General features: G+C 42.2%; 1 protein-coding gene across 13 annotated transcripts in view; it reads right to left on the bottom strand.

Moving 5' to 3' along the window:
- The window catches only part of HHAT (hedgehog acyltransferase), a 351,381-nt gene that overhangs the window by 210,470 nt on the left and 117,503 nt on the right, over positions 1 to 23,408 (bottom strand). For all 13 annotated transcript variants that reach the window (XR_012513537.1, XM_074385137.1, XM_074385142.1 and 10 more), the window contains one exon: positions 5,669 to 5,819. Coding sequence is in view for 12 of the 13 variants with exons in the window: in XM_074385137.1 (XP_074241238.1) it covers positions 5,669 to 5,819 (151 nt within the window). In the remaining variant the exon portion in view is untranslated. The remainder of the gene's footprint in view (positions 1 to 5,668; positions 5,820 to 23,408) is intronic.

Below are 23,408 nucleotides of genomic sequence, written 5' to 3'. Positions count from 1 at the left end.
TGAATGCCTAAGAGCTCTGTGAGGGGTGAGGGAGAGGTCATACAGGGGCAAAGTCAGGGACTGCCATGCTTCCGATTTGAAATCCATGTTCTCCACCTTTTGTCACTTACCTCTTCTACCTTCCAACCCGTTCAACACTTAACACCCTACCAGGTTTTTCTTTTCTGGGAAATTAAAAAACAAATGGTGGGGCTGGGCACAGAGTCTCATGCCTGTAATCCCAGCACTTTGGGAGGCCGAGGTGAGAGGACTGCTTGAGGCTGGGAGTTTAAGACCAGCCTGGCCAACACAGTAGAGGCCCTTTCTCTACAAAAAATTGAAAAATTAGCCTGGTATTGGGGGAAAGGGGTGGGAGCGCATTAGGACAGATACCTAATCCATGTCAAGCTTATAACCTAGATGACGGGTTGATGGGTGCAGCAAACCACCATGGCACATGTATACCTATGTAACAAACCTGCATGTTCAGCACATGTATTAAGGTAAAATTAAAAAAAAAAAAATTAGCCAGGTGTGGTGGTGCATGCCTGTGGTCACAGCTACTTGGGAAGCTGAGACAGGAGGATCACCTGAGCCCAGGAGGTGGAGGCTGCTGTGAGCTATAATCACATGACTGCGTTTCCACCTGGGTGACAGAGTGAGACACTGTCTCATAAATAAAACAAACCACAAATGAATAAATGCTATAAATTTTACTCTATTTGTAATGATTAACCATTATTTATAAAATGACAACATGATGGTTGATGGTTTCTATTTTGGTGTCCACAGTGTGCCCGCTGTGTATCCAGTGCTTTAGTACACGGTCTTGCCTAACCCTTACGACAACCCAATGAGATAAGTACTATCAGCAGCCCCATTTTAATGCCTCAGAAACTGAGGAATACAGAGATTTGTGGGGGTGGATGTGCTTTAGCACAGGGGTCCTGGTGGTCATCTCCCTTCAGTGTGGCTGGGCTAACAGACAAGAAGAAGGGAACACAGGCGTCATCTAGTGACCAGATGCTGTTCCTAGTCTCATCCGACACCTCAGTCCCCCTCTCACCGGAAAACAACAGACAAAAATGACAAGACCAAGGCCCCTCCTCTGAAGGTACAGCCCATACCGCTTCCACCATAGTCTCTCTGAATCATCACATCTCTGGGGCAGAGCTGAAATGACGCCTTCCGTCAGCCAGTCCCATCCTCGCTCACTGCCTCCCTACCAAGCCCATTAGCAGGTGGACCTCTCAGTCACCTCTGGCTTTGTTAGATTGTCAAGGAAAAAAAAAAAGTGCTAAGAAGCTACTACTTCCTGAGGATATGTGATCCTCAGGATAGAGGGTACCACTTCCTAACCTACTATATGCCAGGCTCGCTCACTCTTCATAGCACTCCTATGAAGCAAAGTAGTAGTATTCTCCTCATGTTAGAGATTAAAAGACTGGCCCAGAGAACTTTGTCCCAAGTCACATAGCTAGTAGGCAGCCAGCTCTTAGTCACTACATTGCTGCCAAAAAAAGCAATCTTTTATTAACAGCACCTATTCCATCTTTTCTCCTATATACTCACCCAATTCCAGCTTTCTGCCCAACAATGCTGGTAGACATGATAATATATTTCACCAACTCCATGCCTACCATCCTGCCCTGAAACTGGTGGTTAAGCACGATTCAAAGGCAGTACTAATGCAAAGCCAGCAGCTTGTAGAGCTGATTTATCATCTAACATGCTGGACCAACTCTCTATCTAGGGACCTAAATTCTACTGACCTAACAGCCCATGTAATCAATGCCTCACTGAAAGAAGGTGCTCAGATTCCTCCTTATCCCCAGATTAAAGATATTCCTAGATATTAAGGTCTAGCAGCCACCAACAGCACCAGATCCCCCTGGGATAAGCAGTGATGCATGAGTTTGCCTCTGATGACCTGAAAGCATCATAATTCAAGAAATGCAGAGGGCAAGCTGTGTAGGATTCCTGAAATAATTGAAACTGATCCATAACTCACCAGCCACCATGGGAAATTCCATTGCTTTGCTTCTGTAACTAGAAATCAAATCACAAAAATAGGGTCACATCTCTAATTTGGAGCCTTAGACATGCAACGTCATCTTTAATGACTCCTGGCAAAAAAAAAAAAAAAAAAAAAAAAAAAAAATAGCTTATTACAGATCTCAGCCCATCTAAATTAAAACGTGAAATCCAAAAATTAAGCAGAAAATTCTCAATTTCTCAAGTCCATTAAGAACACAGAAAATTCACGCAAGCAGTAACAGACATATTCCTTGGGGTCTTGTAATATCTGTAAATAATCTGAGCAGAAATTATATGAAAGAGAAAATTTACAAGAAAGGAAAAACTCATCAGGTCCTGAGTTTCAGGTTTGGGCCTTCCTGGTGAATTGCAATTTTTCACAGTCAATTTGAGCTAGCATGGCACAGAAGATGATCTCTTTGGTAATGGCCACTTTTATCTTTTCTATGATGTAGAGCTCATATTCCTCTGATATGGCAGGCTGCTGACTTCAAGTCTCTCAATGCTAAGTAGGCTGAAAGATGGTGCAATCAGTCAGCACAGTGTTCAGGACGGTATGGCTCCATTAAAATGGGGGGTTATAAAAAACAATGAGTTTGTGTCCTTTGTAGGGACATGGATGAACCTGGAAACCATCATTCTCAGCAAACTGACAGGAGAACAGAAAATCAAACATCGCATGTTCTCACTCATAGGTGGGTGTTGAACAATGAGAACACATGGACACAGGGAGGGGAGCAACACACACTGTGGTCTGTGGCAGGGAACTAGGGGAGGTACAGCTGAGGGTGGGGAGTTGGGGAGGGATAACATGGGGAGAAATGTCAGATATAGTTGATGGGGAGGAAGGCAGCAAATCACACTGCCATGTGTGTACCTATGCAACAATCTTACATGTTCTTCACATGCACCCCAGAACCTAAAATGCAATAAAATATATACATATAACAAAACAAAACAAAAAAGGGGAACTAAAAATTCCTCTATTAGCAGTTCTAAACCTCATTCAGTGTAGATCATTGAGACCATCGTAACCATTAAATCAATCTCTGGAGATTTCTTCCCTCCGCTTCCTATCCACCAGGCCCTTTATGTCACCATGTGAACAGCTGACATGATGCAGAATTATTTGCATCACCAGGATTCACATCTGCTCATGACTAAATTCTTCTCAGACCTAAATCCAGGAAGAGTGTGCCATTCCCTGTCTGCAGCAATACCTCAACAGATGGCCCAGAAAAGGTAAGTAAAGTTAGCTATTAATAGAAATTACAAATCCAAAACTCAGTTATCCTTAATGAGCATTCTTAAAGAGAAAAGTTAGAGAATGAGACCAGGACCAGTGTCAGGGTTATGCCACCAGATGCTGAACATGAAACATGTTCAACTCCTGCTATTGGAAAATGAGCATCTGCAAATTGCACAAAAGAGACAATTTAATTGTTATTTTATTTTTCTTCAATTGAAAAACTACTTCTGAGTCTCACATTGTACACTGGATCTCAGAAAAAGTTCATCTCCACACCTAAATCCAACCACTTAATATGTAACGGCCATTCTGTACAAAGATCTTTGTGTTTCTAAGTATAATTGGTAGCCTGGAAAATCCTTCAAGAAACTTAAAATTGTGAAGAGGAAAACCTACACCTATGCACGCTAAAGAAGCTGGGGTAAGAGTCTAGGTCACTCCCAGGAAAGGCTGTCTTTGTTATCTTATCACATGCTCTCAGAAACACCTCTTTTTAGAACCACATCACTCTAAGGGGTCATCCCAGAGCTTCCTCCTCAGATTAACTTTTCATTACTACTCTTTTGTCCACATTTGACTTAAAACTTTAAGTGAGAGGAGAGACTGTTTCAGCAGCCTGGGGTCTCAAATATTTGAGTCTAGTTCTAATCAAGACAGTGACAAAGGTCTTGACAGACAGTTTCTCTCCATCTCTGTGGCTGATATAGAACTGAGGATCTTTCTTGGACAAAAAAATTATTAAAATAAAGGATAAGAATAAGAAGACAACTGTTTTGAGTATGAAATATAGTCAGCAGCCTAAACTGCCTCTTGTGACAATCAAAGGGTTGGTATTTATGGACATGGATCCAGAGACCAGCATGGCTGCCAGGGGGTTACGGTTTTATCATGCCAGCCAATACCAGAGAAGCCTTATAGGAGAATGTGCTTCCCAAGAAATGCATGAGTACAAGTATTCACATGGAGTAGGCAGAGGGACTGTGCTAAGCTCACACCAGACACTTGTGACATGTTCCCAAATCATGCTGGGTCCCAACCAATTGACTCAGTAAGTTACTTTGATGAGTAGATCAAAAGTTAGCAGAGCCTTCCAACCAGGCTCAACTTTTCAACAAAAATCACTCCCTGGCCTTCTAGTTAGAGACCACCTGTTTGCCAACATTCCCCCATCTTGCCATTAAAACAGGGCAACCTGTGGTATTTGAGGAAGTAAGGACAAATCAAAGTAAATACTTGACATTCCTTGCAATCATCATATGAAGGTTCTCACTCCAACAAGCAACTCGACCAAAAATAAAATGTATTTAGAGAGGCTTTGATAAATTCAACATCTGTAATAAGTCACTATGAAAAACCAGAATGTTGAATGCTACCCAACTCCATTTGAACAGCCACATTAGGTACGGCAATATTTACTGAACTCTTCCCCTACCTGTGCCTTAGGTTTTTTGCCTACAGAGATGAAATTTAACAATGAATAAACACGTGATCCTATCTACTAGGAAACTGAGGTAGAAGGATCTAGTCCAGAGTTTGAGACTATCCTGGGAAACATAGCGCGAACTTGTCTCAAAAATTAAAAAATAAAAAGGAATGAGCCACATGGATGGGGCACCAACTCCCATGGTTGCATCAGCGCTGACCCTGAGGTCCTTCCACTACGTTTGCAATTGCAAACGCAATCCTGTCACTTGTTTCACTCTGAAAGTGATAAGACGAAACACAGCATTAAGTCTATCACATTGAAAACAACAATCCGAAATGGCAGGGGACTAAGGAAAAAAAGACTCCAGACCAACGATAAGACTACGGGTCAAAATCTAGAAAAGTAAGAAAATTTCAGAAAAAGTGTCTATCATGTCCACTGAGCATAGGAATAACAGGGTTAAAGCTAATCCTTATTATTGAAGATTAGGTAAACTTCAAAACAACTCCTGGAGACAGGGATTATCTTTACTACTGTTTAAGAGTTAAGAAAAATGAAACAGAGAGAATTAGTAAATAGTATACTGCAACACTGGCCTAGACTATTATCCCGAGTCTGTTTTTCTTAATCAATCAACAGTCTCACATATACTTATGTCGCTTTCAAGAAAAAAAGGAAGCAATTACAAAATCAAGATACAGTAGCCTTTCCCAAGTTAGTAAGAAACCACTTCAAACATAACCCTTTGCACATCGATGGGTACACAGACTCAGAGAAACTTTCTTATCTCACCTGTCTTCATAGACTGATCATAATGGTGAGAGAACCAGAAAGCATAGTAGGATAAGAAATGGACGCCAAATTCGGCTTGAGCTAGGGGCAGGGACAGGATGGTAGCCCAAACCCTTTGAGGCCTGTTCAGCCATGCTCCTCCCACTGGACACTCCTGATCAACTGCAGCAAACTCAGCGACTGACCTCCACATCCCGGTGAAACTGAACATGGTGCTCACGCAGCGAGGGAGGGCGGGCGGAGTGAGTCCATCCAGGCGCATGAGCAGAGCTGGTACACCGAAGAGCACCAAGTACTTCACGTAGAAAAAGAGCACCTGAGCTAACGCCAGTCCTCCTGAAAGGCAAACAGTCTGGTCAAAACCATGGATGAGGGTCACAGAAGTTTCCTGGAGGAGACCAACACCCCAGGAGCTATGCCAGCTGCCCTGCTTCTCCACCCACCCCTTCCTCCCCTCAACTTGCACATTTTACAAAAACACTCTGATGGCCAAATAGGAACAGCTCCAGTCCACAGTTTCCAGCAAGAGCGAACCAGAAGGCAAATGATCTCCACATTTCCAACTGAGAAACCAGGTTCATCTCACTGGGACTTGTTAGGCAGTGGGTGCAGCCCAAGGAGGGTGAGCCAAAGTAGGGTGGGGCATTGCAAGGGCAAGTGCAAGGAGCCAGAGAACTCCCTCTCCTAACCAAGGGAAGCCATTAAGGACTTTTACCAACACTCTGGCCAAGATACTGTGCTTTTCCCACAGACTTCAGGAGATTCCCTCCAGTGCTTACAACGCCACTGCCCCGGGTTTCCAGCACAAAACTGGGCAGCCGTTTTAGCTCCAGCAGTTTTGTTTTTTTTTAATACCCCAGTGGCACCTGGAATGCCAGTGAGACAGAACCACTCATTCCCTTGAGGAAAAAAAAGGGGCTGAAGCCAGAAAGCCAAGTGATCTGGCTCAGCAGGTCCCAGCCCCATGAAGACCAGAACGCTAAGATCCACTGGCTTGAAATTCTCACAGCCAGCACAGCAGTCTGAGATCAACCTGGGATATTCAAGCTTGGTGTGGGGAGGGGGCGTCAGTCCTTGCTGAGGCTGGAGTAGGTCGTTTTAACCTTGCCTGTGTAAATAAAGTCACCAGGAAGTTTACACAGCAAATGGGTGGAACCCATGGCAGCTCTGCAAGGCCTCTGCAGGCAGACTGTCACTAGACTCCCTTCTTGCTGGGCAAGGCATCTCTGAAAAAAGGCAGCAGCCCATCACGGATTTATAAATAAAACCCCCATCTTCCTGGAACAGAACACCTGGGAAAAGGGGCAGTTGTGGGATCCACATCAGCAGATTTAAACTTCCCTGCCTGGCAGCCCTGAAGGGAGTAATGGATCTCTGAGCACAGCACTTGAGCTCGGATAAGGGACAGAACTGCCTCCTCAAGTGGCTCCCTGACCCCCATTTATCTTGACTGGGAGACACCTTATATAGGAGAGCTCTGGCTGACATCTGGTGGGTACCCTTCTGAGACCAAGCTACCAGAGGAAGGAACAGGCAGCAATCTTGGCTGTTCTGCAGCCCCCACACTGATTCCCAGGCAGGCAGGTTCTGGAGTGGACCTCCAGCAAACTCCAGCAGATGGGCCTGTTGTAAGGAAAACTAACAAAGAGAAAGAAATAGCTTCGACATCAACAGAAAGGACATCCACTCAGAGACCCCATCAAAAGTCACCAACTTCAAAGACCAAAGATAGATAAATCCATGAAGATGGGAAGAAACCACTGCAAAAAGACTGAAACTGCCAAAAACCAGCCTCTTCTCCTCCAAGGTATCACAACTCCTCACCAGCAACGGAACAAAATGGAGAATGAGTCTGACAAATTCACAGAAGCAGGCTTCAGAAGGTGGGTAATAACAAACTTCTTCAAGCTAAAGGAGCATGTTCTAATCCAATGCAAGGAAACTAAGAACCCTGTAAAAAGGTTAGATGAAATCCTAACTAAAATAACCAGTTTAGAAAAGAACATAAAAGACTTGATGGAGCTGAAAAACACAGCACGAGAATTTTGTGAAACATACACAAGTTTCAATAGCCAAATCAATCAAGCAGAAGAAAGGATATTAGAGATTGAAGATCAACTCAATGAAATAAAAGTGAGAAGGCAAGATTAGAGAAAAAAGTAAAAAGAAATGAACAAAGCTTCCAAGAAATATGGGATTATGTGAAAAGACCAAATCTACATTTGATTGGTGTGCCTGAATGTGATAGGGAGAATTAAACCAAGTTGGAAAACTCTTCAAGATATTATCCAGGAGAAATTCCCCAAACTAGCAAGGCAGGCCAACATTCAAATTCAGGAAATACAGATACCACCACAAAGATATTCCTCAAGAAGAGCAACCCCAAGGCACATAATCGTAAGATTCACCAGGTTTGAAATGAAGGAAAAAATGCTAAGGGCAGCCAGAGAGAAACGTCAGGTTATCCACAAAGCGAAGCCCATGAGACTCACAGTGGATCTCTCAGCAGAAACCCTACAAGCCAAAAGAGAGTGGGGGCCAATATTCAACATCCCTAAAGAAAATAATTTTCAAACTAGAATTTCATATCCAGCCAAACTAAACTTCATAAGCAAAGGAGAAATAAAATCCTTTACAGAAAAGTACCTGCTGAGAGATTTTGTCACCACCAACCCTGCCTTACAAGAGCTCCTGAAGGAAACACTGAACATGGAAAGGAACGATTACCAGCCACTGCAAAAGCACACCAAATTGTAAAGACCATCAACATTAAGAAGAAAGAGCATCAACTAACAGGCAAAACAACCAGCTAATGGCAGGATCAAATTCACACATAACAATATTGGCTTTAAATATAAATGGGCTAAATTCCCCAATCAAAAGACACAGACTGGTAAAATGGATAAAGAGTCAAGACATAACAGTATGCTGTATCCAGGAGACCCATCTCATGTGCAAAGACACACATAGGCTCAAAATAAAGGGGTGGAGGAAGATTTATCAAGCAAATGGAGAACAATAAAAAAGCAGGAGTTGCAATCCTAATCTCTGATAAAATGGACTTTGAATCAACCAAGATCAAAAGAGACAAAGAAGGGCACTACATAATGGTAAAAGGATCAATGCATCAAGAAGAGCTAACAATCCTAAATATATACGCACCCAATACAGGAGCACCCAGGTACATAAAGCAAGTTCTTAATGACCTACAAAGAGACTTAGACTCCCACACAATAGAAGACGACTTTACACTCCACTGTCAATATTAGACAGATCAATGAGACAGAAAATTAACAAGGATATCTAGGACTTGAACTCAGATCAGGACCAAGTGGACCTAACAGACATCTACAGAACTCTCCACCCCAAATCCACAGAACATACATTCTTCTCAGCACCACATTGCACTTACTTTAAAATTGACCAATGATTGGAAGTAAATCATTCCTTAGCAAATGCAAAAGAATGGAAATCATAACCAACAGTCTCTCAGACACAGTGCAATCAAATTAGAACTCAGGATTAAGAAACTCACTCAAAACTCCATAACTGGAAACTAAACAACCTGCTCCTGAATGACCACTGGATAAATAATGAAATTAAGGCAGAAATAAAGATGTTCTTCAAAACCAAGGAGAATGAAGACACAACATACGAGAATCTCTGGGACACATTTAAATCAGTGTCTAGAGGAAAATTTATAGCACTAAATTCCCACAAGAGAAGCAAGGAAAGATCTAAAATTAATACCCTAATGTCACAATTAAAAGAACTAGAGGAGCAAGAGCAAACAAATTCAAAAGCTAGCAAAAGAAAAGAAATAACTAAGATCAGAGTGGAACTGAAGGAGATAGAGACACAAAAATCCTTAAAAAAAAATCAAATCCAGGAGCTGGTTTTTTGAAAAGACCAATGAAATAGACAGATTAATAAAAAAGAGAAGAATCGGATCAAAGCAATAAAAAATAATAAAGGGGATATCACCACCAATCCCACAGAAATACAAACTACCAGAGATTACTACAAACACCTCTATGCAAATAAACCAGTAAATCTAGAAGAAATGGATAAATTCCTGGACACTTACACCCTTCCAAGACTAAACCAGGAAGGAGTTAATCTCTGAATAGACCAATAACAAGGTCTGAAATTGAGGCAGCAATTAATAGCCTACCAAACAAAAAAAGTCCAGGACCAGACAGTTTCACAGTTGAATTCTATCAGAGGTACAAAGAGGAGCTGGAACCATTCCTTCTGAAACTATTCCAAACAAGAGAAAAAGAGGTAATACTCCCTCACTCATTCTATGACCAACATCATCTTGATACCAAAACCTGGCAGAGACACAACCAAAAAGAAAATTTCAGGCCAATATTCATAATGAACATTGATGCAAAAATCCTCAATAAAATACTGGAAACTGAATTCAACAGCACATCTAAAAGCTTATCCATCACAATCAAATTGGCTTCATCCCTGGGATGCAAGGCTGGTTCAACATATGTAAATCTATAAATGTAATCCTTCACATAAACACAACCAAAGACAAAAACCACATGATCATCTCAATAGATGCTGAGAAGGCCTCTGACAAAATTTAACAGCACTTTATGCTAAAAACTCTCAAACTAGGTATTGATGGAACATATATCAAAATAATAAAAGCTGTTTATTGCAAACCCTCAGCCAGTATCATACTGAATGGGCAAAAACTATAAGCATTCCCTTTGAAAACTGGCAGAAGACAAGGATGACCTCTCTCACCACTCCTATTCAACATGGTATTGGAAGTTCTGGTCAGGGAATCAGGCAAGAAAAAGAAATAAAGGGTATTCAATTAGGAAAAGAGGAAGTCAAATTTTCTCTATTTGCAGACAACATAATTTTACATTTAGAAGACCCCATCATCTCAGCCCCAAATCTCCTTAAGATGATAAGCAACTTCAGCAAAGTCTCGGGATACAAAGTCAATGTGCAAAAATCACAAGCATTCCAATAACAGACACCAGATACACCAATAATAGACATCAGATACACCAATAACAGACAAACAGAGCGAAACCATGAGTCAACTCCCACTCACAATTGCTACAAAGAGAATAAAACACCTAGTAATACAACTAACAAGAGATGTGAAGGACCTCTTCAAGAACTATAAACCACTGCTCAAGGAAATAAAAGAGGACACAAACAAATGGAGAAACATTCCATGCTCATGGTTAGGAAGAATCAATATTGTGAAAATGGCCATATTGCCCCAAGTAATTTATAGATTCAATGCTATCCCCATCAAGCTACCACTGACTTTTACAGAATTGGAAAAAAACCACCTTAAACTTCATATGGAACCAAGAAAGAGTCTGCATAGCCAAGACAATCCTAAGCAAAAAGAACAAAGTTGGTGGCATCACACTACTTGACTTCAAACAATATTACAAGACTGCAGTAATCAAAACAGCATGGTACCGGTACCAAAGCAGAGATATAGATCAATGGAACAGAACAGAGGCCTCAGAAATAATGCCACACAACTACAACCATCTGATCTTTGATAAACCTGACAAAAACAAGCAATGGGAAAAGGATTCCCTATTTAATAAATGGTGTTCGGAAAACTGGCTAGCCATGTGCAGAAAGCTGAAGCTGGATCTCTTCCTTACACCTTATACAAAAATTAACTCCAGATGGATTGACGATTTAAACATAAGACCTAACACCATAAAAACCCTAGAAGAAAACCTAAGCAAAACCTTCCAAGTCTCATTGTGTGTGTCAAGCACTGGCACCCACTTCCCTCAGCTTCAGGAAGTATGCCATATCTGCCTTTACCAACTTGTGCCCCGACTCTCCCCACGCTCTCATCTCCAGACTGTCCTGGGCTCCTGCTTAGGTCCATGGCCTGACCTCTCATCTGGACCTTTTCTGCTCCAAGTCCCTCTAATAATTTTTACTTTGTTCACATCAAACCTACTCCAGATTTTGCTTAACTTCGTGATTAAAGCTTTGTAGCTTTAAAAAGCTTAGATTATTTTTTAGTAAGTTTTTTCTTATATAAGGTTATTTATAAAAACCTCTCATATATAAGATCTGGGGTAAGTACTGGAAATATAAAGACAAATCATTAAGAATACAGACCAGGAACCTCAACATAAGGTACAAATGACACAACAGAGACTTGGAGATTTTCCCTCCCAGATTGGGTGAAGGAGGAAGAGAAGCTAATGTCCTGGGGTGGTCAACACCGGTGCTCAGAGTCGCCGTGATGGCTCTGCAGAGACACTGGACAAAAGGTAGCTATTGCTCCAGGAGTTTCGTAATGTGCTTGGTCAGGAGGAGATGGATCAGCGCCCAGAAAACCAAAGTCAGTAAATGTGACTAGTTGGGGGAGTGAGATCATGGGCAGAAATAAGGAATGGCTGCCACATACTCCAGAGCGACAAGTACCACAGCCCAGGAGGAAGAACAGCATGTGTGGGAGAGGCACAGGGGATACCTTGTATAAAGCTTGCCCCGCCAGAGCGGCCAAAGAGGCAAAAGAATTCAGTCATCTCTAGCATTGGATTCTGGATGAATGAACTACATCAACTGGTGTCATTTCAATTCAACCTAAACCTCTAGAGCTAGAAGCAGCTTTACCAGGGAGAAGTCAGAGTCCCCACTTCTGAGCTCAGCAGTCACTGGCCTGCTGAAGGAGAAATGGTTGGAATCTAGTAGTTCAGATTCATCCACTACGAGATCCTGAGCTGAATCTCTAAGGCGGACACCTGTAATCTACCTGCCTGTGCACAGTCTATCACAAAATCCCATCATAGTGCAGTAGTAACACACTCTCAACAGTTAGTTGTGCATGCTGACAGCAAGGCCACGCACACCTAGCAGTTGACCATCTGGTTCTCAAAAAGGGGGTGGTCCCAGGAACCCAGCTGCATCTGGCTGGTAAGCAGTTCACAGCAGAGGCTTTAGGGCTGCTTCTAGGAAATGCAAAGACTGTGTGTTCACAGTTAGGAAAACCAAACCAGGAAGGGAGGGAGATGAAGGGGAAAAAAAGCACCAAGTCAGAGAGGCTGGGGGAACGTTAATCACATCCCCAAAACTGCAAACAAGCAAAGCAGATGTTGGTAAAATGAAGCAGAACAGACTCACGTTGGCTAGAGGGTGATTTAAGGCTATAAACTTCTGGCTGCGTAATTCCTTTCTGCGTGAAGGCACAAAACAATGCAAAGAAACCAGGCTATGCATAGAGGCCAGACTGTGCTCCTTGGGTGCATCAACAGGCCTGGAGGGACAGCAGCCAAACAGAAGGGGACAAAGCCAAAACCTGGTGCTCTCCTGATGAGGGCTAGGCTGGGGCTTTGCACCCTCCTCTCCTCACAATTGTTAGAATGGGATCCACTCACCCCTCACAAGTGGCTTCTCAGACAGTTCCATCTCATCTCATGGGTCATCTTACTTACCAACACCCATGTAAAACAGTCACACAAGCAGCAAAAGCATCAATAGAATAAAAACACCAAATTCACGATAGTGGCTGGTATTGACAGGAAGCGAGGGAAACACAATCAGGAGGGAACCCAACTGGGCTTCAACCATGTTGTAATATTTTATTTCTTGAACTAAGGATGGAGAAACAAGTGTTTGCTCCATTCTCTCTGTGGTAAGAACTATTATTCCTCCCCATTTTACAGACCTGGACTCAGAAAGTTTATAAAATTTGCCAAAGATCACACACTAATAAATGGCAGGGTTGTACCTACCTTGGATCAGGTCAGCTGTGTTCAAGTTATCACGTTTACTGGATTCATATGCAACATTGAGGCCAGACAGGGAAGAAGGTGTGCATGAAGCAGACCAGGGTGGTGTTAAAGGGAGCCAACAGAGGGTATTTCAAGCAGGAAAAAAACAAAACAAAAAAATTAAAAACGGGGAAAGAACTCTAAAGGTCCTCAGAAAATCCAGTCTCAAGGAGCACACTGTATGCAAGGATATTTGAGAGCAAATGAGGGGGTGGTGCACTGTGGTGAGCAACTCCAGGTGAACAGATTTGCTCTTTCTGAGTCATTTCAAGCTAACTAATACCAGGTCAGAGAAACACAGGCACAATGAGAGATGCCTTTTTCTGCTATGAAGGGCAGGTGATGTGAAAGACAGGGACAAGAAGACAGGCACTTAGTGTACCAAAGACCATCAAGCTTGGGAAACCTTTCAGATGCTCCCAGAGGTAATCTCAGTCAAGGACAAGAGTCAGCCCCAAAAGGGGCTCCAACCACTGCATCCAAACCACCTCCTGGCCTCCCATATCCTCCCTTGCTTTGTCCTTAAATGAGAGGAGCCAGTGATCTGTAGAAAGGGCTCTATACCAGGCAACCATGAACTAACACTCTCCCAGGTAACTGTTTCTTTTTTTTCTGTAACACCAGACTAATCCTCTCAAGGTCACCATGAGTATTATTAACTCAGAAAACGAAAGGAGCATTTACTTCCCAGAGTGCCTCCTCTCTGAACATGTTAGACGTGGAAAAATCTAGTTTTGGAAAATTTCTTCTTACAAGGGTTCAAACCACCAAAATGCTCCTCTTTAAAGAAAGGATGTGTTGCTGGGGGAGACAATTTACCTAGGTAGAATATTAAATCCTATTTTCCCACCTTCTTCCTCAGGCTACCACCTACATGACATCATCTTGTACTTGATTCAAGAAATACAGGGATAAAGACTCCACATAGCAGAAGCAAAGTAATACTCCATCCACATAGCCATGCAAGACTTAAATAATGTGGGACAAGAAGGGAGCTTTACACAGGGCAAAATGTCCTGAAAATTCTAAAAAGCACATTTTCAGACAGAGTCCATGATATGGTTTGACTGTGTCCCCACCCAAAACTGTTTGAATTGTGTATCCCAGAATTCCCATGTGTGGTGGGAGGGACCCAGGGGGAGGCAACTGAATCATGGGAGCCGGTCTTTTCCATGCTATTCTCATGAGGGTAAGTCTGATGGGTTTATCCGGGGTTTCCACTTTTGCTTCTTCCTCATTTTTCTCTTGTCATGGCCATGTAAGTGACTTTCGCCTCCCTCCAAGATTCTGAGGCCTCCCCAGCCATGTGGAACTCTATGTAAGTCCAATTAAACCTCTTTTTGTTCCCAGTTTCAGGTATGTCTTTAACAGCAGCATGAAAACAAATACAGTCCATCACTCACTCTGCCTAAAGGTGCGTTATAAAAACTATGTGCAGAACGAATTGGAAATTAACTACTAATTAAAGGATTCTATTGCAAATCCCTCAAAAAGGAAAGAATCCCTTTAGAAAACAAATAATTGTCTCCCCAAAGTATCTAACAAATTCAGATTTCCATATGTCAACTCAGGCTTAAAAGAAAGATACAACTATTTTCTGCATCTGAGAAGTTATCTGTTCACCAAGTTACCTGAGCACAATAATGCATTAGGTAAGAATGAACAAAGATCATGGTATTCTGAGGGGACTGGGTTAAGGGGAGATGGGGGAAAGGGAAGGCAGGGAAAGTTGGTATTTTAAATAACTGTGCTGCAACTTGCTATGTTTCAGTATATATTTGTAACAGCACATCAAGCTGGCATCTCTTCCATTCTGCAAGCATGCACCATGAAATTATCTTCACACTACATAGAATATCTGTAATTGAACAGTCAAGTTCCACAGTAGTAAATCCCAGAGTAGCTTTAGGTTCACACTGCATTAATTTTAAATAACCTCAGGATTCTAATCCAAGGAGAAAATTCATAAAAAATTTTTTCTACTGTAACGTAACAAACCTTAGAATGTTTAATGCCTCGAAAGAGTGGAAAAAGAAAAGAATCTTATGCTGACTGCCCTATGTTTGTCTCCCCAACTTTCAAAACAAGTATCAGATGTCAAAGGTCTCATCCCTTTCCTCTCACTGTTAGTTATAGAATGAGAAAAAGCAAATGGATAACTTTGCTGGCCTTCCATTACCATTTAGATAGGTGCACAGGCGTTATTTCAACAACAGGTGGTACTTAAACACTGAGCTAAATAAACTGATTACTTAACACTTAGGAGACAAGCTTTTAATCTCCAACCAGTGAACAGTTAAATCTTTCAAAAAGGACTCTAATGTACGTTCCACAAAGCTTCATTATAATCTTTGCCAAGTAGGAACAACTAACTTTCAATTATTCTCACTTTTCTACCTCCTCGCTCACTCTCAAATCCCTTGCTAAAGCTCTTTTCTCCCATAAACTCATACCTGGATTTACCATGGATTTACCACAGAGAAGCACCTTTCAATAATAAATTGAAGAAATGTTAACTTTTTGAGCTCTTTTAAAGAAAAACCAGAAGTCACTATCTTTGCTCCCTTAATCCTAGGCTCTGCCTAGTTAGGGTATAGTTCCAGTCTGCCATTTTCTGTTTTCTTAGAAGATTCTGAAGTTCAAAAGAACGTAAGAGTTCTTATCTTTCAGAGATACTACTGAAATGTTAGTAGATAGTAAGATGTCTGGGATTCACTTCAAAACAATATGGGAGAGAGTACAGACCAAAGGAAATTGGCCAGGAGTTGATCATTGTTGAACCTGGGTAATAAATACATTGGAGTTAATTCTACATTTATGGTTTTAATTTTCCAGATTACAACGTTCTAAAAGCGGAGGCACTGAGAGCCCCTACCAGAATCCTGAATACTTAACTTCCTCACCACCAACCAAACGCGTTTGCAGGGGGCAGTGAGCAAAGTGGGCTTATCTCAGCACAATTCCACCTCCTTGCTCAGCCTTTGTGCATAGAAAACATGAAACATGGGAAAATGGAGAGGCCAATCACAGGAGGGAGAAGGGGAAGAATGCCAAGGATCAGAATAATGAATTATCAGTCCTTAGATCGCTGGAAATTGGCAGCCAACGAGGAAGAATGTCTTCCTATAACAAGATGTCCATGGTGATGTTTAGCAACTACAACAGCATTTCTGAAATTTATCTTGGTCCTAAACACCTTCTGGGATAATAGTTAAACAGAGAGAATCCTAGTCTCTCCAGTCTTTCCAGCCAGAGACCTGAAATCCGTATATAAAACAAGTGCTAGAAAATTATGCCCAGTCAAATTTTAGAGATCTAACTTGAAAGATTCACATCCTACTTTGTTTTCCCATTTTAAAAGATATATTACATTTTGGGAGGCTGAGGCAGAAGGATCACTGAAGACCATGAGCTGGAGACCAGCCTGGGCAACACAGCAAAACTGTGTCTCTAAACGATTTAAAAATTAGCCAGGCATGGTAAGGCATGTCCATAGTCCTAGCTACATGGGATGCTGAGGTAGGAGTATCACTTGAGCCCAAGAGTTCAAGGCTGTAGTGAGTTATGGTCACACCACTGCATACCAGCCTATGTAATAGGTTGAGACTCCGTCTCTAAATAAATAAATATGAAGATATTTCAAAGTGTGAATAGCAGTTTTCTTGGAAAAATAGAGACTGCCTTTCTGTTGCTTTAATCTTTCAAACGCTAATTTCATTAGTATTTTCTGATTTTCAAGTATAGAAAAGTCACTCTCGCTCAGTCTGTTCGTTCAATGGCAGAATTTCAAAGGTAATGTTCCAAAACCATCCTGACATTAATCACTGAGTTATCAAAAAAAAGAACATTCAGGGAGTTTCAAAGATAAATCTTGTGCCACAGAAGTGACCTTTAATTTTATTAGCTAAAGACTGCCATCATTTTGAAAAGCACAACTTAACTGTGAAGAAACAATGCTCTCCTCACTTGAGAGTGAAGAGCAGCGGTCACCCAGACCCAATCTCATACTCCCTGCTAGAGAAAGCAAGCTCCAAGCTTCTCTGCAGAGTTCTGCTAAAATAAATACCTCCACAAAGCATGCTACAACTTTTAACAAAACTTACCATTACCCTATTCCATAGCATAAGGAGTAGCGTGAGAGAAAAAAAGTTACTGCCAGTAATCAAAGCTCCCTCAAAGGATAAATCCTCAGCTAATTTTCAGATCTGCTAACACCCCAGGGAACAGATGTTTACATATTTTATGTACATATTTATTTAATATGTAGATTCATTATAAAATATGCCTTCTGCTATTGTCACAGTCCTTAGAGTATGTAAAAAAAATATTTAAAATATACCAATTATAAAAGATATGACTAGGTGCAGTGGCTCACCCTGTAATCCCAGTACTTTGGGAGGCCAAGGCAGATGGATCACCTGAGGTCAGGAGTTCAAGACCAGCCAGGTCAATGTGGTGAAAACCCATCTCTACCAAAAACACAAAAATTAGCCGGGCATGGTGGTAGGCACCTGTAATCTCAGCTACTTAGGAGGCTGAGGCAAGAGAATTGCTTGAACCTGGGAGGCAGAGGTTGCATCGAGCTGAGATCGTACCACTGCACTACAGCCTCAACAACAGAGCAAGACTCCATCTCAAAAAAAAATTAAGACACGAAATAATTTTTTAATCCTTCAGAATAGGAAAGTTACACTCAGAACATCTTCGCTTTCACAGAAGAAATGTTTGAAAAGCAGGATGTATCCAAGGCTCCAGTGAGCTATGCACACCCTCCATGTATTTTCCACAGTTGGCACCCTTCCCAAGAGCTTTAATGGCCATATTCTCACTGTTGACTCCCAAATATGTGTCACTAACTTTGATATTTCCCCTGAATCCCAGAACTGTGGATGCATCCTCCCCCCTGGAAATCTCCACTTCCTTTCTGTACCTACGGCCCCACGAAGTACCTGGCACCCAACATTTAAGGAGCAAATTAGTGAGTAGAAATTTCTTTATGAAGATGTAACTGATGTGAATTAAATGACCGTCACTTTTTCAATGACCACAGTTACATTTGAGGAAGGTTAGTACTTAACTCCTCACAATCATCGAGCCCCTCTAGCCTCCCTTAATATGCTCTGTGTCACAAAACTGGTGACAGTTTAGGACTGAAACACTTAGCTTCTCTCTACCAGTGAAAAGTAATTCATTACAGTCAGGAAGGAGCAGAGAGGGAGGCTCCATCTAAACCTGAGGGCTCAGGGGAAGCAACTCAGATGTGAGATGTTTTAGAGCCGTTAACTAGACAAAGAAAACCTCAACCAATGGCATAGATAAAACATGAAAAAATGAACCATCCCAGTGCAGCTGGGGAGGAAAAAGCATTGGCAGGAATGGTGATGCGACTTCAGCGACAGGAAAGAGTCACACTTGTCAGCTACAAAGCACAACTTTGTAGTGGAAGACCTGGGAAATCAAATAAGAAAAGAATATGATTTGTTTTGTGTTTTAGAAAGATTAGTCCATTCAGAAAAAAAAAAGTGGAGGATGAGTTTTGTTCAGGGCCAGAGGCCAGAGTCTCAGTTTCAGACATAGCAGCAGAGGGACCCGGGAGGTTTGATCACCAATTTTAAGCTGTTTGTGGAACTGTCTCCCAAACCTTTATTAAAGTCCTCCAACACATGCTGCATCCAAATGGATTTTTGTTGGTGGTTTTGTGCATTCATGGTGTGTGTATCGCCATGCATGATACACACAACCACCAAGAAAAATCACCAAATGTCACATGATAGGCAGGGTGATGTCTAGTGGGGATGATGATATGATCCCCAAACAGAACCAATTCCATGGAAGTATGAGGTAAGGGGCAAAAGCAGCCCAGGAGTAAATGTCTTAGGACAGCACTGGGCCCCGCTCAATCTAGGGAATAGAGAGTCAGGCTCACCTTATCTAGAAATTAAGGGGCTTGGGAGACCCTCCCTGCTGAAATCAGTGACAATTGTCCTACAGCCTATATACAAAAACATGTTCTACATAAAATCCAAAAACTAGAGTACGTTGAGAATTTTTTTTTTTTAATTTCACAGGAGAATTTAATGACAAACAGTTTAAAGTAAAAAGATTCAGGGACATCATGAAAACTGGGATGAGAATGGCTACTTTGGTAGACAAATCTCTGATCTAGAAGCAACAGCCATCCTGCCTCCTCCAACCTCAATACTTTGTAAATTGCCCAGGAGAGGCTGAATATTAGGCTAATATAATTTGGTCTAATTTGAATTCCTTAAATGACTAGCTATCTTTTACTGCCACCTCCTGGCCCCTTCTAGTATGTCCACCCTAAACTACTACACTAAGACTGATAAACCCCCCATATGCACACACAAAATATGAATAATTACATTCAAGAACCTCTAATTGCTGGGTGTGGTGGCTCACACCTGTAATCCCAACCGTTTGGGAGGCGGAGGTGGGCAGATCACTTGAGGTCAGAAGTTCAAGACCAGCCTGGCCAGCATGGTGAAACCCCGTATGTACTAAAAATACAAAAATTAGCCAGGCATGGTGGCGGGCACCTACAGTCCCAGCTACTCGGGCAACTGAATCAGGAGAGTCACTTGAACCAGGGAGGCAGAGGCTGCAGTGAGCCAAGATCAAACTGGGCAACAGAACAAGACTCTGTCTCAAAAAAAAAAAAAAAAAAAAAAAAAGAATCTCTAACCAAATAAACTGTCAAGTGAAACTATAACCACATTGCAGATGAAAAGCTATGCTACCAAGTGGGAGCCCCTGATCAGGGCAGCTGGTCCAGCTACATCCCCTTCAAGGTGACTGTACACTGACAGTCACTCCAGCCAGGGTCTGGATCCTCTGCTTTGCAGGTCAGAAGCCTGATCTGTCAGCACCCGGAGACAAATCTGTGCCTAGGAACAGACACACATTAGCCCAGCTCATGGAGACAGATGTGTATTACCAGAATGTGAGGTCTCCTATCTTCTCTAGGTCAGCCACATAAGAAGTCAAATGATGCACTCAGAGAGTGCTTGGTGAGGAAGATATCAGGGCAATGGCACTGGCCGGGGTTCAAGAACCTGAACCTTCGGTGACTTCAAGCTCTGAAAGATGGAGGCACCTATCTCCTCCTCAGGAATATTCTGCCACTGGACAACACAAAGCAAATTACTATCCAGGGCATCCTCCCCCAGCCAACGCCTGACTGGGAAGTGTCAGGATTTGCCTTCTGAATGTTTGTCTAATTTTGACTAAACCAACTCCCTTTCTGATTGGCAAAATCTTTCCAAGGGTATGATTAAAGCCTGCAATTAAATTATCCTCAATCAAGTGCCCATCAAAATACATGCTTCTAATCAATTGTGCACTGATATAAAGTCTTCTCTCTGTAGTGGGCTGTATTTTTCCTCTTTCCAAGCTTTGGAAGCACCCTATGGTAGTCTCCTGCAATGGCTTCTAATAAAAAGGTAGTGACAATGTCCACTTGTTGAAAAGCTTACAGACAGATTACACACCTACTGTCACAGCTACTCCTCTCAACCGTCACATGGGGTTCTCTGTCAAATTATTCTGATTCCCATTTTACAGATAACACTGAAATTCAGAGATGACAAGGGGTTTCTCTAGTATCAGAATTAGTTGATATGGGGTTAAGACTAAAGCACAGATCTTCAGACCCCAAATCAGTCTACTGAAGATACGTTTTGGTGAAGGGGAGGGGGGGCAGGAGACAGAGTTTTGCTCTTGTTGCTCAGGCTTGAGTGCAATGGCACCATCTTGGCTCACCGCAATCTCTGCCTCCTGGGTTCAAGTGATTCTCCTGCCTCAGCCTCCCCACTAGCTGAGATTACAAGCATATGCCACCATGCCCAGCTAATTTTGTATATTAGTAGACATGAGGTTTCTCTATGTTGGTCAGGCTGATCTCTAACTCCCAACCTCAGGTGATCCACCCACCTTGGCCTCCCCAAGTGCTGCAATTACAGGCGTAAACCACCATGTCCAGCCCGAGGATACTTGCTTTTAACAACATATAAAGGCATTTAGCCTAACCAACTGCACTACTCATATATTCAACAAATATTTATTGAGTGTCAATTATTAGCTATCGACTCTTTTTTTTATTACTATTTTTTGTTTTTTTGAGAAGGAGTCTCACTCTGTTGCCCAGGTTGGAGTGCAGTGGCTTGATCTCAGCACACTGCAACCTCTGCCTACTGGGTTCAAGTAATTATCCTCCCTCAGCCTCCCAAGTAGCTAGGACTACAAGCACCCACCACCATGCCCAGCTAATTTTTACCCATTTTTAATAGAGACAGGATTTCACCATGTTGACCAGGCTGGTCTCAAACTCCTGACCTCAGGTAATCCAACCACCTCAGCCTCCCAAAGTGCTGGGATTACAGGCATGAGCTACTGCACCCTGCCAGCTATCTACAGTTTTAGGCACTGGGGACACTATGATGAACAAGTTCAATAAAGTTCCTACATCCATGAACATAGAGTCAGGGAGAGAAGGCAGACAAATGAGTAAGATTTCAGATGGCAACAAGCTCTACGCAGAGAATAAAATCGGTGATGTAGAAAGCTGGCTGTCTTTTTCTGTCTGGGTCACCAAGAATAGCTTCTTTGGGGCAATGGCATTTAAGCAGAGATAGGAATGACAAGAAGTCACACGATGCAAGAACATTCTAACCCAAAGGAACAGCTCACAAAAGCACCCCACGGTGGGACCATCCTTGCTCTGTCTGAAGATGAGCAGGAAGCCCAGAGTGCTGGAGCACAGAGGCCGGTGCAAGGGTGGGAGGAGATGCGTCACGGAGGCAGGTGCCGGACCACATAGTGTTTTGTTAAGGAGGAACAGTCTGGCTTTATTCTAAGTTCAATGAAAGCCATCATACAACTGCAGAAAAATTCTGCTTTTTAACAAGGTCACACCATTTTAGAACAAGTTTTACACCCCACAATCCCAAAGTCCCAATTGGCCCATTATTCCTAGAACCCAGTGTCTTTATTAATACAGTATTTTTTTGCATAAACAAGAAAGATGTATTTGTAAGATTTCAAAACAATCTTGCAAGAAGAAAAGTCTGTCCTACCTAAAAACATATATGTAAGTAGTAGGTTCATAACCTCAATATTCAGAAAACTGAACTCCAAGAAGCCCCATAAGGCTCTGGTGAGGTCCCAGTTGTCTTTTTTAGCATTGTAATATATTTTTTTTTAATTGTACTTAAGGTTCCGGGGTACATGTACAGATCATGTAGGATTGTTACATAGGTACACACATGGCAAGGTAGTTTGCTCCCTCTATCCCCCCAATAAAAAATGATAAAGGGGATATCACCACTGAAGCCACAGAAATACAAACCATCATCAGAGATTACTACAAACAACTCTATGCACATAAACTAGCAAATCCAGAAGAAATGGACAAATTCCTGGACACTTACACCTGCCCAAGACTAAACCAGGAAGAAGTTGAATCCCTGAATAGTCAAATAACAAGATCTGAAGTTGAGGCAGCAATTAATAGACTAAGAACCAAAAAATGTCCAGGGCCAGATGGGTTCACAGCTGAATTCCACCAGAGGTACAAAGAGGAGCTGGTACCATTCCTTCTGAACCTATTGCAAACAACACAAAAAGAGGGAATCCTCCCCAACTCATTTTATGAGACCATCATCATCCTGATACCAAAACCTGGCAGAGACTCAACTAAAAGAGAAAACTTCAGGCCAATATCCTCGATGAACATCAATGCAAAAATCTTCAATAAAATACTGGCAAACAGAATGAAACAGCACATCAAAAAGCTTATTCACCATGATCAAGTAGGCTTCATCCTGGGGATGCAAGGTTGGTTCAACATACCCAGTTGTCTTTTGGCAAAGCTCAGTTCCAAAAGGCTGGGGGAGAGGGCCAGAGCTCCATACCACGCCCACCCAACAGGGGTGTCTCCCACAAGGTCCGCTCTTCACGCTCTTCCCACAGTTGGCTGTTTAGATGGCATCTGACTGCAGTTTGCTCCAGACCCAAAGATAGAGCCTGCATCCAAAGGAAGGTTCATGAGCACCCTAAGAGGACACCAGGGTAGGAGAAGCCAGAAAATAGAGAGAGAAGGGTGGGGCAGGTGGCA

This window comes from Saimiri boliviensis, chromosome 14, assembly GCF_048565385.1.
Source record: "Saimiri boliviensis isolate mSaiBol1 chromosome 14, mSaiBol1.pri, whole genome shotgun sequence".
Taxonomy (NCBI): domain Eukaryota; kingdom Metazoa; phylum Chordata; class Mammalia; order Primates; family Cebidae; genus Saimiri; species Saimiri boliviensis.
The sequence above is the reverse complement of the archived record's forward strand: the minus strand, read 5'-3'. Positions and strand labels throughout refer to the sequence as shown.